The sequence below is a fragment of the Poecilia reticulata genome, linkage group LG21 (assembly GCF_000633615.1).
Source record: "Poecilia reticulata strain Guanapo linkage group LG21, Guppy_female_1.0+MT, whole genome shotgun sequence".
NCBI lineage: Eukaryota > Metazoa > Chordata > Actinopteri > Cyprinodontiformes > Poeciliidae > Poecilia > Poecilia reticulata.
In genome coordinates, this window is record NC_024351.1 from 8,274,754 (window position 1) to 8,289,543 (window position 14,790).

The 14,790-nt window shown below is 37.7% G+C and overlaps 1 protein-coding gene across 6 annotated transcripts in view; it reads right to left on the reverse strand.

Annotated features, from left to right (window-relative positions):
- Positions 1-10,562: 10,562 nt before the first annotated feature.
- stxbp5a (syntaxin binding protein 5a (tomosyn)) overlaps positions 10,563-14,790 on the reverse strand; it is a 102,124-nt gene continuing 97,896 nt past the window's right edge. For 5 of the 6 annotated variants that reach the window (XM_008397743.2, XM_008397742.2, XM_017302183.1 and 2 more), the window contains one exon: positions 10,563-14,489. In XM_008397743.2, coding sequence (XP_008395965.1) covers positions 14,448-14,489 — 42 coding nt within the window. In that variant the 3' untranslated portion in view covers positions 10,563-14,447. The remainder of the gene's footprint in view (positions 14,490-14,790) is intronic. The other variant, XR_532445.2, reaches the window with a different exon arrangement.

Consider the following 14,790-nt stretch of genomic DNA (forward strand, 5'->3'; position numbering starts at 1 on the left):
GCACTCGTTTCTCCTCTCTGATAGCAGCCATTCAAATCCCCTTTCCCAATCACAGCGTTGCCTTGGAAACGCCGGCAGCTGCCAGGCAGTCATTTAGAAATTCCAAAATGAAGCATTTGGATCTTTGAAAATTCCTGCAGTGGGAATACTGTCTGCCAAAGACACACGATGCAAACGTGGGAGATTAACATATGCTACCACATTGTTTTTGTCATTGTGTTTTTTTTTGTTTTTTTGTTTTTTTGACATAACTTTTTCATGTAAAATGATAATCATTCTGGATAAACCAAAATGACAGAAACGTTTTATGCGAAAACGACGTGTTTAGCGATTTCTGTTTCACGAGCTGTCTTCATGATCACTTGTTTGCGGATGCTGTATGCTGAGCAGCTGTGTTTGTTCATTCTGGTTATTTTATTACTGCTGTTGTGGGGGAACAGGGCTATTTACTGGCTAGACATGTTAATTAGACCCCCGATGTGCTATCCAAGCAGATAGGAAAAGCAAAAAGGCCGACTTTACACAAACACGTTCAAAAACGGGAGGTCTATTAGGACTATTTTTTGCATGAGGTTCCCCTAAACAGCTGTCGTGGAGATCTTGATTAAATCACGTGGGGTTCATCAACAGATATTTCCCCACTTTAGGAGTCCATCACGGACTGATTTAAAACCTATGAAATCTTTTGTTTGGTGAGGAGCGGCATGTGGCAAATAGACGAATGAGTTGATCTCACAGTAACCTAGACATTTTACGATCATGACACAGTGCAGGCCTTCAGCTAAAAGCAACGGGGCATTAAGTAAGCTGAGATAAATTGAGAGGATGTGGGTATTTTAAAGCAATAAAAAAGGGAAGGTGACTTTATAGACTGCATAGATAATGAAACTATTTAAAATATTTTCATTAGCATTTACATATTGACTTGTGGAATGTAAAATTTAAAGAAAAATAAAACTTTAGTTGCCGAGGATGAAACTAAAACAATGCTAGATTTCTCCAGAAAAGCATGTCAGTTAAAAACAATTACAATCTGTTTAAAATGTGATAGTATAAAGAAATACATTTGTGGAAAGAAACTGTTCTGTTTTTTCTTTATGCCTTAAGACAATGGGAAAACAGCTTTTGTTTTCAAGGCTTGGACTTTGTTAGGCTTGTATCAGATGCCTTCAAGCTTTTCATCAGCTATCCAGCCTCTTTAAAGAGAACAAGGGTAGCTTGGCGTTGCTGTGTGAATCATATTGGACATGGAGCAAAGAAAACGGAGGCAAAAGCTGTGAGGAGCTTAGAAAATATGAAAAATGAGAATTGACACTTTCCACTAAGGACACCCTCACAGACAGACAGAACTGGGCTACCTGTCAATGATGATCAATGGTCATTACCGCTGTAATCTTTTTCCAAGGCTGATGTTTTGATGCTGATGTCAATAACTTATGCGTTGACAACTCAGGAACAACCGCTATTAAAAGCTGCAGTATGTATATCTCATACCATACTATTGTATTGTATTGTATACTATGGTATGAGATAGATAATCTGAGAAAACGATAGCTCCTCTGCCTTCTCCCAGTGCTCCCAGTTCTATCTAAAAGCAACCAGATGTAGTCAGGAGGCTCAGGGAAGAGGAGGAGATCCATCTTTTCACAGATTGTCTGTGTCACAGTATACCGTCAGTACATGGTGACAGTTCTAATAAATATGTAAAAACCATATTTCCATATAAACATTACATATGACACCTTTAATGGAGGAAAGACAAAGATTGCTGTCCATCAATATCTATAGTAAAAACTGTAGCTTTCTTTAGACCTAAAGACATGCATGGAAAAGTGTGTGTAAAACCTTATAGCAAAGCCATAAGTGAGCACCTGCAGTTTCTGTAGAGGTGGTATGCCTAGTTCAGACATACTTATTCTGAGATTAATGTATGAGAATAAGTGACATTGCCTCTACATCACCTCTAGGTACTTATTCCCTGACACTGCTGCTACTTCACTATACTTATCTCATTCAATCGCAACATCTGTTGCATTTTTAACTATAATGGGCTCCATGGAAAACAACCCAGGAGGGGTTTACTATTGACAGTAACATACAAAAAAGCCAGAGTGGAACTCACCAAAATTTTATGTTGACAAGCCCCAATGTTTCTGACAGGATATCTTGAAAAGACTTGAAAAGGTTTGAGGTTTTTTTTTGTTTTTGTTTTGTTTTTTTAAATCACCTCCATATTTGCACATAGAACAACACAGCTTTAAAAGAAAACACCACCACACCAATAGAAAACCTCTAATATTTTCAGGATGCTTAAATCCTGAAAAGATTTAAGCATTAAGCAACCCAGTGTTAACAAGTTTATCATGGATGATCCAACAGGAAAATAATGCAAAAATCATTTGAAACTGTATAGAAACTGGGAAGACATCACAACACAATTTCTAATTCATTGAATGTGTCTGCAGTTGACTTTCTACTTTTCTGACTAAAGACCGTTCACTTCCAAGACTCATGCATCGCCACAACAGCCCAGCGAGCAGTAAACATGGTTCGGATGATGGCTTCGGCTGTGTTACCAAAGAAAAGTTTGGGCTTCTCTAATTGCTGTTTTCCACACAGAAAAAGGCGACTGGAAGCCTCAAATGTTACATTAGCATCTCAATTTGGAACAGCCTGTCGTTGGCTGCAAAGTTTAGGACAATGAATGGGTTTGTTTCTAAGCCGATTATGTTTGTGGCTTTGTCCCTTTTTCATTAAAGGGAACCCAAGCATAGCAGGTTTATTGAGCTTTAAAATATCTAAAATACAGATAAAATACAGTAACCCGTCTCTTTTTGGGAGGTCAACTGATCCCAAGATCTGAGGATGACTTGCTTTTGCTTTGAAAAGCTGCAAGATGTCATTAAATTCTTGCATAATCCCAGCCTCTGAGATTACAGGTGGCTTTTTTTCTGAACTTATTTTGGTGGGTTTAAATACCACGAATATATTGCATCCACTTGGGTAAATCTTTTGATTACGGTTAGCCAAGCACTGCACATGAAACACTTTAGAGAAATTCGCAGCCCACCGTGGTAATCGCTGCAGTGCCGTAACAAAAGAACCATCACGATCCATAAAGACAAGTTTTTGTTGCCACACAAGACATCTAAACAGCTACCTGGATGTTCCTGTTAATCATTGATGTGGTGCAACCTCTAGATTAGAACGCCTGGTATGATCAAACGAGTTGTGGCAGACAGGGAACATCCTTAATTAATTTGTTATGGTAACCAGGTTGCATGAAAGTGTCTGCCAGATGGTGTGCTCACTGAGCACGCCTCAGCTCCGTGTACATTAGTTTTGAAGGAAACTAGTCGACGATTTCAAAGCTCGTGCGTATGACTTCATTCATATTCACGTATATATAAAATATCACTGCACCCAACTATAACTGTTAAAAGACAGTAATCACAGGAATTTCTGGTCATAGGATTTGCACACGGAAGAAAAAAAGAGCAACATTTCCTGAATCTGTTTGAGGATTAGCGGCCTATTAAGCTGCAGGAATCAGTGTCACTCGGTGAAAATATCTGCCAGTCGCCCTTCCAGCGGTTCAGCTGCTTTCAAACCAGCCATGAAAGATTCATCCCCTTTGTGCCGACGCACAGCAGGCCGCGCATATTCAAATGGCCCCTCTCCAAAAAGAGCAAAGACACTCTATCCCAAACAGTGTTTAATATTTGGATGAGTGAAATATTTAAGAATTCACAGACACATACAACATTTATCCTTGCGTAACAGGGCCCCAGTGACAAAACATTTTAAGACTAAGTATATTCAGTGAAGCACTTGAGCTCAGCAGGATAAATGAATCCAAATCACTCCTTGCATATTAGGAAAAAAACAAAAAACACCTAATTTGTTTTGACATAAAGAGGATCAGCAGAGGATAGCAGCAAATTGTTCTTAATTGGAATATCAACAACTGGAGTTTCACACAGGAAAAAAAAAAAAAGCACTTTATTTTGATCCAGAATACAGAACAATTGAACATTATCTGTATGTGTCATAGTATTATAGAAAACAAAGCATCTGAATTGCTTACGTAAGATGAGAAATCTCTACTATTTCTTTGTCCTGGGAGCAAGTCCTCAATACCCCAGCGACGGCTCAAAGAACCAGACAGATTGAACGTTTCTGCAATTACACATGCACACAATCTCAATTTGTGTCAATTTGTGCTGCGGTATTTTGAAACCAAATAAAACAGCAATTTTAAACTCATGTAGGCGGGTGCATTCCATATGCCACCGTCTTATTTCATGCATCCATGTGGACAAGCGAAAACCACCCTGTTTTGGGATCTTTTTGTCTATAATTGAAGGAGAAAGCGGGCGCAACTCAAACACCGAGTCCTCGCCTGAAGGTTCTTCTCACTGGGAAGGCAACCACTGACCCAAAGTCATTTTTAAGTTACAAGGTCAGAGATTCAGCCACACCCATGTCTGTGTTCTACATCTCTTTCAACTCTGGCACCAAAAAATGTATGTCTATAGCAAAAAAAAAAAAGGTTCATTTTGATGCTTTTTTTTTTTAACATTACAACCACAATGAGAATTGTGAAATGTGATAGCTCAAAACAGTGTTTTGCACAGCAGAAGTAGAAAGGCACAATCCAAAATCGAATATCTGAAGTATGCAAGTGTGCATTTTCATTCCATCCTGGGTTCAGGTTTTTACAGCCCTCCAACAGGCTTTCTGATAAGTTTTACCATCCCTCATGAAGAAGCCCATCTTCACAGCATGATGCTGCCACCACTGTGTTTCACAGTGGGGATGGTTTGTTTATGGTGATGTGCTTTGTTTGTTTTTTTCCAATATGCAGAGCACATGAAGACCAGAAGGTTTGGCTTTTGCCTCAATTGATTGGTGCAAATATTTGCAAATTGACAAATGCTTCATAGGAAGTCTACGGTTTAGAGTGGAAGTAAAGAGAAAAGATCCTCTTCAACGTGGCAACAAAACACAGAAGTTGCATAGTTTAATGTGCGGTGCACTTTTTTTTCATTTGAAGTCAAATAAAATCTGAAATTAGAAAACGTATGACTAAGTAACCATTTATAAGAAATTCTTGACCTTTAATGCAGAAGCATTGCAGAAAATGTAGCCTCCAAATGTAATTATTCGTAGCCTATTTATATAATTACATCTTGCAGCTAAAGCTTTTATTCGTGCCCTGAAGGTGCAAAAGTGTAAAGCAACTATTGTTAATACACTTTGTACCACAGTTCAATTACACATCTAAATGTCTGTGATGTTAAAAGGTCTGCTGGCGGTGTGGGCCACCATTGTGACTGTACAACTGAAAAAACCCCACAAAAAACAAACAAGAAAATAAAACACTAAAAGCACCAAGGCAAAGGGCATTCACATGCTTATATTATCCTGGAGAAGCACACAGTTGGAGTTATCAAAAAACGAACTAGCAAATTCCTGGGCATTCTTCTACCAAGTAGCAGCAGACAATTTAAAGTAAATGGGTTTAAAAGCAAAGGCAACACCCAACAAATATGTGGCAGAATTATGGGACACACAATAGAAATAGAGCTTTACTTTGTTTCTTTAGTTGTTGCTTGATTATTATTTTCACCCCCAATTGAAGGGCATGTTGCTTTCACATTTCTGTTTAAAAGTTTGATTTTTTTCTTTTTTTTCCCCTGAGCCTAGTAATTCCCACATGCAATCCCTCCCAGCTCTACTTCAGGGTTTAATACCTTCATACTTGGAAGTGTGTGTTTAGAATGCCGTCTATTGTTTCAGCTGACAGTTCTCACGTTGTGACATAATCAGCCACTGCTGGGAGAGGATAATGACTGATGATGATCTGCAAGGACTGGCTGCTTAGTTTTTGTTACCTGGGGAGGTAATCGATGCCACAACTAGGCGTGGCCTTGCACACCAAATCAAATAAAGTGTCAACACAGCCGTCTCCCGCGTGCCACGGTCAGATCCACGTAATAAGTCTGAAAAGATAATGGAACTATGTAAAAGAAGTGTTAGTTTTGAAGGGGGAAAAAAAAAAAGAACTATCTTGAAAATCAGTGGAAAGTAGTTCCATTCCCTAATGCTGACCAGTCTTTTCCATGCTTCTTTTTGTATCTTCATCTGCGTGTCTTTAGTGTTGAGTTTTAATACTTGCTATCATCCTAATCTGTCACTTCCTCCACAGATTTTTTTATAATTTTTTTTTTTTCAAAACAGGATTCTGTCTGGCATCTCCAGTACATTAATATTACTTCCAGTCAAATGATTACATTTGGGTAAAATTAAAGGTTTAATTTAAATCAAATCTGCCAGGCTCATGAATAATTTGGGATCCCCTTTCGATAAAATCAGTCTGAAACCTGAAAACCACAATCTCGCAAATGATCCTACTGGATTATTATGGCTGTACCATATACCAAATACTATTATTATTGTATTAATTAATTAATATATGAACTTATCGTAAAAGAGCATTAGATTTCTAATTAGCAAGGACATTATAGCACAAATCTTTCACTATTATAGAAAAAGGAAAAACACTTTTACCAATTTCTCCACTACTTGTTATGGTTTTCCTATGATGCTAGCACTGCAGCACAGCTAGGTGCTGCAGGGAGAGAGAATATTAGCTGGTGAGAAAGCAGTGCTTTAGTCAAGTTAGGTGTAAACTTCAATGGAGTACTTATATGTGGAAAAAGTGTATTCCAGAGTTTTTATGTTGCTGAGGGTGTCGTTTATTGCCTCTCTTTTTCTTTCTTTATTTTCTGCTTAAGTTATTACCATCTTCTCAGATGTCTTCAATAAGTGGCATATAGTTGAATGTTTGCTTACAAATTGAGAAAAAAGAAAAGTTTGGAATCAACTAAATGCTTCGACAGTCGACCAAACCGAAAGGATAGGTATCCGTGCAACTAGCTAGTCTGCGGTTTTGTTATACGTTTGTAAATGAGCCATCACAAGAGTTTTCCTCCGAGATTTGTAGCATCAGCAACGTTCTTTGGTTTATTACAAGTGGTTTTAACTTGCAACACTGCCAGTCACCTGATTCTGCAATGAGCAGCAGAGCACTGTGACTGCAGCCCCTGTGGAAAAGTTGCCTTCCTCGCCACCAGCTTAATCCCTTTCTGGTGTCACACTGATTCCTGTGGTGCGAACATGGCTTAGGTCATTCATGTTTCCAGTCACCACGGCAACAATGGCTCACCGACTTGTCATTTGCTGTGCACCATGCCAGGCTTGTGGATTGCCTAACCCTACTTCTCAGTCAGTCGGTAGTTCAAACAGTATGCATCAACAAACACTTCTGCCCAGTGACCTTCTCTTTACGGTTTCAGCCAAATTGCACAAAACAACACGCTTTTTACCCCCAATGAACCGATTTCTCTCCCTTTGTGTCTGCAGTGTGCCACTCTCACCTTAATTTACCCTTCAACCTCCCTCAGCCACACAAGCTTATCGCAGATGAACTTTATAATGATTACTCTGCTTCATCTGATTATTTTAACTTCTATGCAGCAGTAACATAATGTCTCATTAAAGATCCTGACTCATGACAACCGGTGGGGGAGGAAATGGAGTGGGCAAAATGACTTTTATGCTTTCGAGTATCCGTTTGCTGCTTACAGGGTGGGATGCATAGCTCTGTGTTTAAAATATTTCTTTTATTAATACAATTTCCAAATGTGTCCTTTTCCATAAGCATGACTGAACCAGTAATTCAACTGCTTTGTGTCTGCTTTTAGTCTGACTGATGATCAGCAGAGCTCTGTGAAGGCATCATTCAATCACAGTCGGTTTTGTCCCTCCAGCTATCAGTATTTGTTTTTTAAATTAAGGTTTTGTGTTGGTTTATCCATGCGTTGCTTATTATTTCTAGAACACACTACAGCTAGGTTCATACATATTTGGACACTGGCACAAGTTTTTTGGGTTTTTTTCCAAATCTGTTTACTGAAACATATTCTATTCACAGTTATGTAATGGTAATGCATCATATTGTGCAAATTTTCAGCTTATAATTTAGAGTATCTGCACTCAAACTGGATGAAAGATTCAAGAAATGTAGCTCCTTAACATGTATTACCTTTTTATTAAAGGGACCAAAAGAAACTGGACAACTGACTCAGTAGTTATTTCATGGGTCAGTGTTGGGCAATTCCTTTTTTTTTAATGTCAGCATTTTAAATATAATTATTTCTAACTTAGCAGAAATTATCCAAATATGTTCAGAAAATATATTCATGAAATATGAATCCACAATTATGTGGAACTTTGTGTTATCCTATAATATCTTGATAAAATACACTGTTGTGCTTGCGATTGTAACGTGATAAAATCTGAAAAGTTGAGTGGGTACGACAGTGACTGCAGATCACCAGCTCCAATGCTGCAAGGCGCTGCAGCCCAGGGAGTGATGATGACGGTTTGTTTTCTCTCTCTGCTGTTCATTTACCGGGCAAAATCAAACAAAAAGAAATACATTTTCTACGTAAAAGAAGTGTTGTGTTTGCAATGTTTTTTTTGTTTGTTTTTTTTTTTCCCAATTTTGTACGTCGTAAGCCTGTATTTCCATAAAATAAGTGTGTGAAAGAATCCCTTTTCAATATCAAAAATGCTTAGAGTTTCAGAAAATATGACTGAAATCCAACCAATATTTGTTTTTTAAATGTTATTTTATGAGAGCTAAAACTGTAGATTTCCAATACACATAATAAATATGTTACAGACTGTAAAAAAACCCATAAAAATATACCTTTTTGGAGGAATGCTACTAACATTTCTTTAAATATTCACATTTATATTTTTGATATGGGTTAATCATGTCTAATAAATCTTCGGTTTATAAAGGTGTTTGTTCTGTTCAGACTCGTTGCATGCATCAATGTGTATCTGCTGCCCTCTAGTGTAAAGACTCAAACATTTCAGAAACTAGAGAATCATCCAAATACCTCATCACATCTACCTGTATGTAGATATTGCTGCTGCACTGCATGTGGAAACTTCAATTACAACATTAAGACTGTTACTGATACAAGTAAAAAATAATTATATTTGTGCATTTGTATTCGCCATAGTAGACTTCATCTACGCGTAACGACCTCAGTATAAACTCAGCTGTTGTGTGAAAGTTTCAGCGGTTTGTTACAGAACATCAGCAAACAGCATCATGAAAAGCAAGGAAAGCAAAAGACAGATCATATATAAAGTTGGGGAAAAGAATAAAGCTTATGAAGCAGTCTCTGAAAATTTGAATACATATTAGAACGCTGTTGAATCTATTATAAAAGATAATAAAGAAGACCACGCTGAAACAGCCATTCAAGGAACTGATAGAGTTAATCAGAGTGGCTGTTAGGAGGCCCATGTTTAGAGAAGCGGCAAATTGTCGACTGGTAAACTATTATTTATTCACTCTGCAACAAAGGAGCCATTGTTGACAGATCAATAAAAGACACCCAGCTTAGATCTTACAACCTACATGTCAAAATCACTGGAAATATCCCGCTGAACACACCATCGACATGGCGAAACGTGCCGGTGATGGCAGCACCTGGAAGGCTTTTCTTCAGCCATATTAGGGAATCTGGTAAGAGTTCTTGGGGAAAGTAATGGAGCTCGATGCATTGGAAGAAAACCTTGTTTTCTGAACAAAAGGTTTACCTAACCGCAGGACAATGACTGCAAGTATACAAACAAAGCAACAAAGAAATGATCAAGCAATGTCCAAGTGTTGTGGCAAAACCTAAAAAATGATTTCTGCAGATATTCTCCTTCCAATCTAATGGAGCTGGAGCTGGTTGGCATAGCAAGACGGGCAAAATTATTCAGTCCAATGGTGTAAAGTTGGTGAAAACTTGCAGCAAAAGTTAACGTAGTTAGGAGCTGGATAAAAGTAATACTATCAGATAATTTATCAAGGAGCCAATGGGACCAATTATAAAAAAATAAATGTTCTTTTTACTTCCTTGTTATGGATTACTTATGTTTTATCACATCAAATCTGAGTAATATCCATTAAAATGTATTGTTTTTAATGTGGCACAAAGCAAAAAAAAGTTCAAATGGAATAAGTACTTTTGCTGTACTTCTGTAAATGTAGTGTAAAGTCCAAAGACCGGCCATTAAAATACTTCTGAAAGCAGACTGCAAAACAAAGCCTGTTCATCAGATTTGCTTCACGTCCAGCAGATCTATGATTTTTGTAATTTGAAGCAGGAAAATAACAAAAAGCTCTGCGTTTGAGCTGTTTTATATCATCTTCATTTTGAAATAGAAACTATGTTCAAAACTTTTCAGGATTTTTTTTAACGAATTAACTAAAAAAAAAAAAAAAAAAGAAAAAGCATGAAAAAAAATGTATAGTTAAAAGTAATGTTTATGTTCAGTCCATTTTTTGGACTTTGCAGTTGATTTTTGTGGACCAAATTGTGTGACAACTATACAAAAGGCGAATATTTGCAATGCACAGAAGTAGATCCTATTTCTCCTTTCTAGCTAAAATAAAACAAAAAAAAATAAATATAAAGGACAGAAAATACATTTCTCACTTTTTATTTTCCATTGCACAGTAATCTCTATCTACAGAACTAAATTTTGTGGCAGCAGATAAAGTCATAACATCCATGTGAAATTTGCATAAAACTGTACAAGAAAATTGGCTACAATGAGAAAAATACTGCACCCCACTGATGAGTTTTGAATCCGGGACAGAAGACGGTGTGTGGAACTACACAGGAGTCCCTCCAACTGTTTGAGTGTGTGGGTGGTATCAGGTAAGAATACTGCAGACTGTAACAAACCACACAGAAGCAGGTCCAAAACGAAGCAAAAAAAAAAAAAAAAAAGCATGACTTTGGGCAGGAACAAAATTAAAAAGACATACATAAATAGAAGAAGAAGAAAAAAAAAAGACAGGCTATTTTTCCAATTTTTCTGCTAGCATCCACACTTCATACTGAACACAGAAAACCAGACATCCACCATAGCTGTGGAACAACTCAGTAATACATAACAGCTTTGTCTGAAAATTGAAGGCTATTTGCATACAGACTAAACATGTGTTTTAATAAACCAGAATTTTGACATCATCTGCTGATCCTCTGACACGTTTTATTATTATTTTTTTCCTGTGTTGGCGGCTCTGTTAACTGTACTCTGACACTCACCCAGATTCTTTTTTTTTTATTTTTTTTTTTTAAACAAGGAGAGACTTGGACATGAGCTACCAGAAAACAATATTAGTAATATGTAACTCAGATGGGCACAGACGTACAGACATCCAAACACGCACTCACACATTTATTAACACCATACGTATTGTATGAGGTGAGCTGCGGTTCTGGACCGAACGAAACGGCATCACTGACTCACAGCTTGGTCCACTGAAACATTGAACTTTTTAGATGAAACGTCACATTTTGTACTTTTGAATAAATGGCATTCGATCGCAATTTCAAGCAGCAACAAATGGCGATAGAACTCTCAAGTTGAACTGCGCCTCTGTCCACTCTTCATGTATGAACGTGTAATGTATTGTAACACTTTGAATTTTATAAGAAGTTCATTTAGTTTAGTAGCTTAATTCAAAAAGTAAAACTCTGTTGTTTTTAGATTAATTCATTAAATAGTGTGGTTTGTTTCAAGTGTTTCTTTCTGTTCATTTCGATGATTATGGGTTGCAGCTAATAAAAGCACGAAATTCCGTTTAACAGAAATATGGAGTACTGCACAAGCCAATTTAAAAGAAAATATTGTGTTAAGGCCCACACAACAATAAGGAAGACTGCTGACTTGACAGTTATCCAGTAGACTGTCTCTGACGCTCTCAGCCTTTTTCTGACTTTAGCTAAAGAAGCTAATGCCAGAAAAGGTATAGCTGCTATTAAAAGTGGCTGTTCACCGAGGGCTGCCTTTAACTATGTTAAAGGTAAAAAGGGTGGAAGGAAAAAGTGTGATTGAAAAAGGTGCACAATCATCAGGGATAGCTGTATTCTTATGCAAAGTTTGTTCAAGAGTTTTGGGGAGACTAGACAGAATAACTGAACTTTGGTTACTCTTAGTAATGAGACATGATCATAAAAATGAACAGAAAAAAAAAACATTTTAAAATATATCACTCTGAGTATTGAACCCGAATAAAGTGAGTTTTTGTCAATTAAATTACTGAAATAAACAAACTTTTCAATAATATTCTAAGGTGTTGAAAAGCGAACATGCATGTCTGTCTGGGTGACCGCTGGTTTTAAACAATAACTCGATGGACAAGCTAAAGAAACTCTTTGGCGTCAGAAAAAATATGGCCTGTCTCCTCGTTTGTTTCTTGTGCAACCTTAATGTTTACTTTCTAGTTGGTCTAAGATTGTCAAACTATTTACTTATATACAAATAAAGGTTAGATGCCTGACACACAGGAGATGCACCACATGGAGGGGCTGACTGCAAACACCACCAGAAACAAGCTGGAACTCAGAAAACATAATCAAGGTGAACGTTTCCGACATTGAACTCAGGCCTCCTTCATGAATAAACACAGAAAACGCAAAAAGTCATCTTACAAAGGCAATGTAAATAATCTGAATTTGATGTCAAATTGTATCCTTTTAAAATATAGCACTGAAGGAAGTTTATACTTTATTGTAGAAATGCTTTGTGGCGATAATGCTTTTGCTGTGAGCAGTAGTTTATCTACTCCTGAAAGGCGCCACATTTGTAAGGAAATACAGTTGGGGGGGGCGCAGAATTGAGGATATTGACTCTGATACTGACCATAAGGTGCTTAATACATTATCAAGAACATGCACAATGGAGCCTTAATGTGTGTGATAGTTCTAGGTCCAAAATATTCCTGCAGCATTTGGATAGTAGGGTCATAGAGTAAGTGTATGCAGGGAACTCTATGCATATTGTTGCAGCAATAGGGAAATGGATGAGAGGATGAAGTGTGGCTAGCATTTTGTGCTGACTCGAACCTCACTAAGCACAACCAAACCGGCTGAGAGGAATGGTGGTTAAAGAATGGAATGTCGTCCTACAGAGGCATATGACCGAGCTGGTGGCCAGCATGCACAGCCACGCTGTTGTGGCTGATTGCAGTGCTTCCACGCTCTGCTGGAGTGCACGCAAAATGCAGCGGTGCTCGGCAAATAAATAAATTGTTCAGTTCTTAATATGTCGTGTTTCTTCAAAGTTTTGAGAAAAATCGGATTTCTCTCAGGGATGCATTCAAAATCTTCCATTATGCTGCTTAAGCCACAAATGCATTTTTACTGAAGAAAATGTGGCACCCTGTTGGAAAAAACAAACATGTTTACCTGCTGTCTAATGCTAATTGCCAAGAAGCACTGCAATTTTATATATAACTGGAGAAGCTTGTAACATCAAAGATAGATTTAAGTTGCTAGTTTTTCCTTTTCTGGACTGATGACTAGGGGGTCAAATGTTAAGCTCCAATTCAATATAAAAAAATAAAGAAATGATAGCCTTGCTCTTCTCGAAGATTCCAGCCCTTTTCGAAAGAACAAAGTAATTTTGTGTCTGTGACCATTTTCGCACCTTTAGAAAAATAAGTTTTTGAATAATACAGAGCAGAAAACCCCAAGAAATATTAAAACAGAGTAATGACACACACACACACACACACACACACACACTGCCTCACACACACAAGCACTCTGTAACAGTTTAAAAGTCTAAGATACAGAGGAGAGTTTTGAGATCGAATAAGATGAGGAAATACCCAGCATACATCAGAGAGTAGCTTTAATCTTTGCGACTGCCCACATTGTTGCAGACTCTGCGCGCTTCTCTTCCATCGGCTTGATGAGAAATCCCGTTCTTTCATAATTTCACTAAAGTACAAAAGTCTACAAGTGAATACAGCATTGCACATTTATTAGATCTATGTATAGATATATCGATTTATTTAGACTCCTTTTCTCTTACATGAATTCATGGTAACTTGGTTAAATATTAAGTCTTCTTTCAGCCATTACCTGTTGGTTCTGAATATTGGCCAAGAGGGTACACAGAGGAGACAACAGTAAAAGGACGTTTTGGCAAAATGAGAATGAGGACTCCTCAGGCGCGTGGACCAATCTGAGGCCTTGGAAGGGAGGTTTAACATGAACAAAAAGAAAAAAAAGAAAAAATAAATAAAATAAAAATGTCACCATTTATGCATTACTTTCCTCTGAGGTCGCCCCTCTTTACCTCAGTTCCACCTTCACACTGAGGTAAGAACAGTATCCAACATTGTGCTAGGGGGAAAAAACTCCCAAATGTTTCCAGTGAAGAAGGCTCAGACGGACGGCTCGACGGACAGATGGCGGGCAGGGGGGGGAGTCAGTGTGAGTTCAGATGAGCTGATGGAAGGTCAGTGAGATAGTTGTAACCACAGAGCTCTGCTCCTTGCCAGTGGCCCGTCAGAATTGGTACCATTTTTTGTCTTTGCATTTCAGCATCATCTGGACGGAGGAGAAAAATGTCCAAGAGAGAGTATACAGTGAATTAAAAACAACGCACAAACTGTTGTATGCAAATTTCCTAAAGAAAATAAAAATGCTTTGTACACAAGTCATGTCACATACATAGGTCATGATACATAACTCTATCCTGCCCTCTAGTGGGCAAATGAATAATGTTAGCATTTACCAAAAGATGCATTGTAGGAGAAGTAATTCCTACAATGCATAAATAACTTAAAGCTAAGTGCTTAAGCTGCAAGTTATTTAGCTTCCCCAAACAGCAACAAAGAAAGAGCAAACT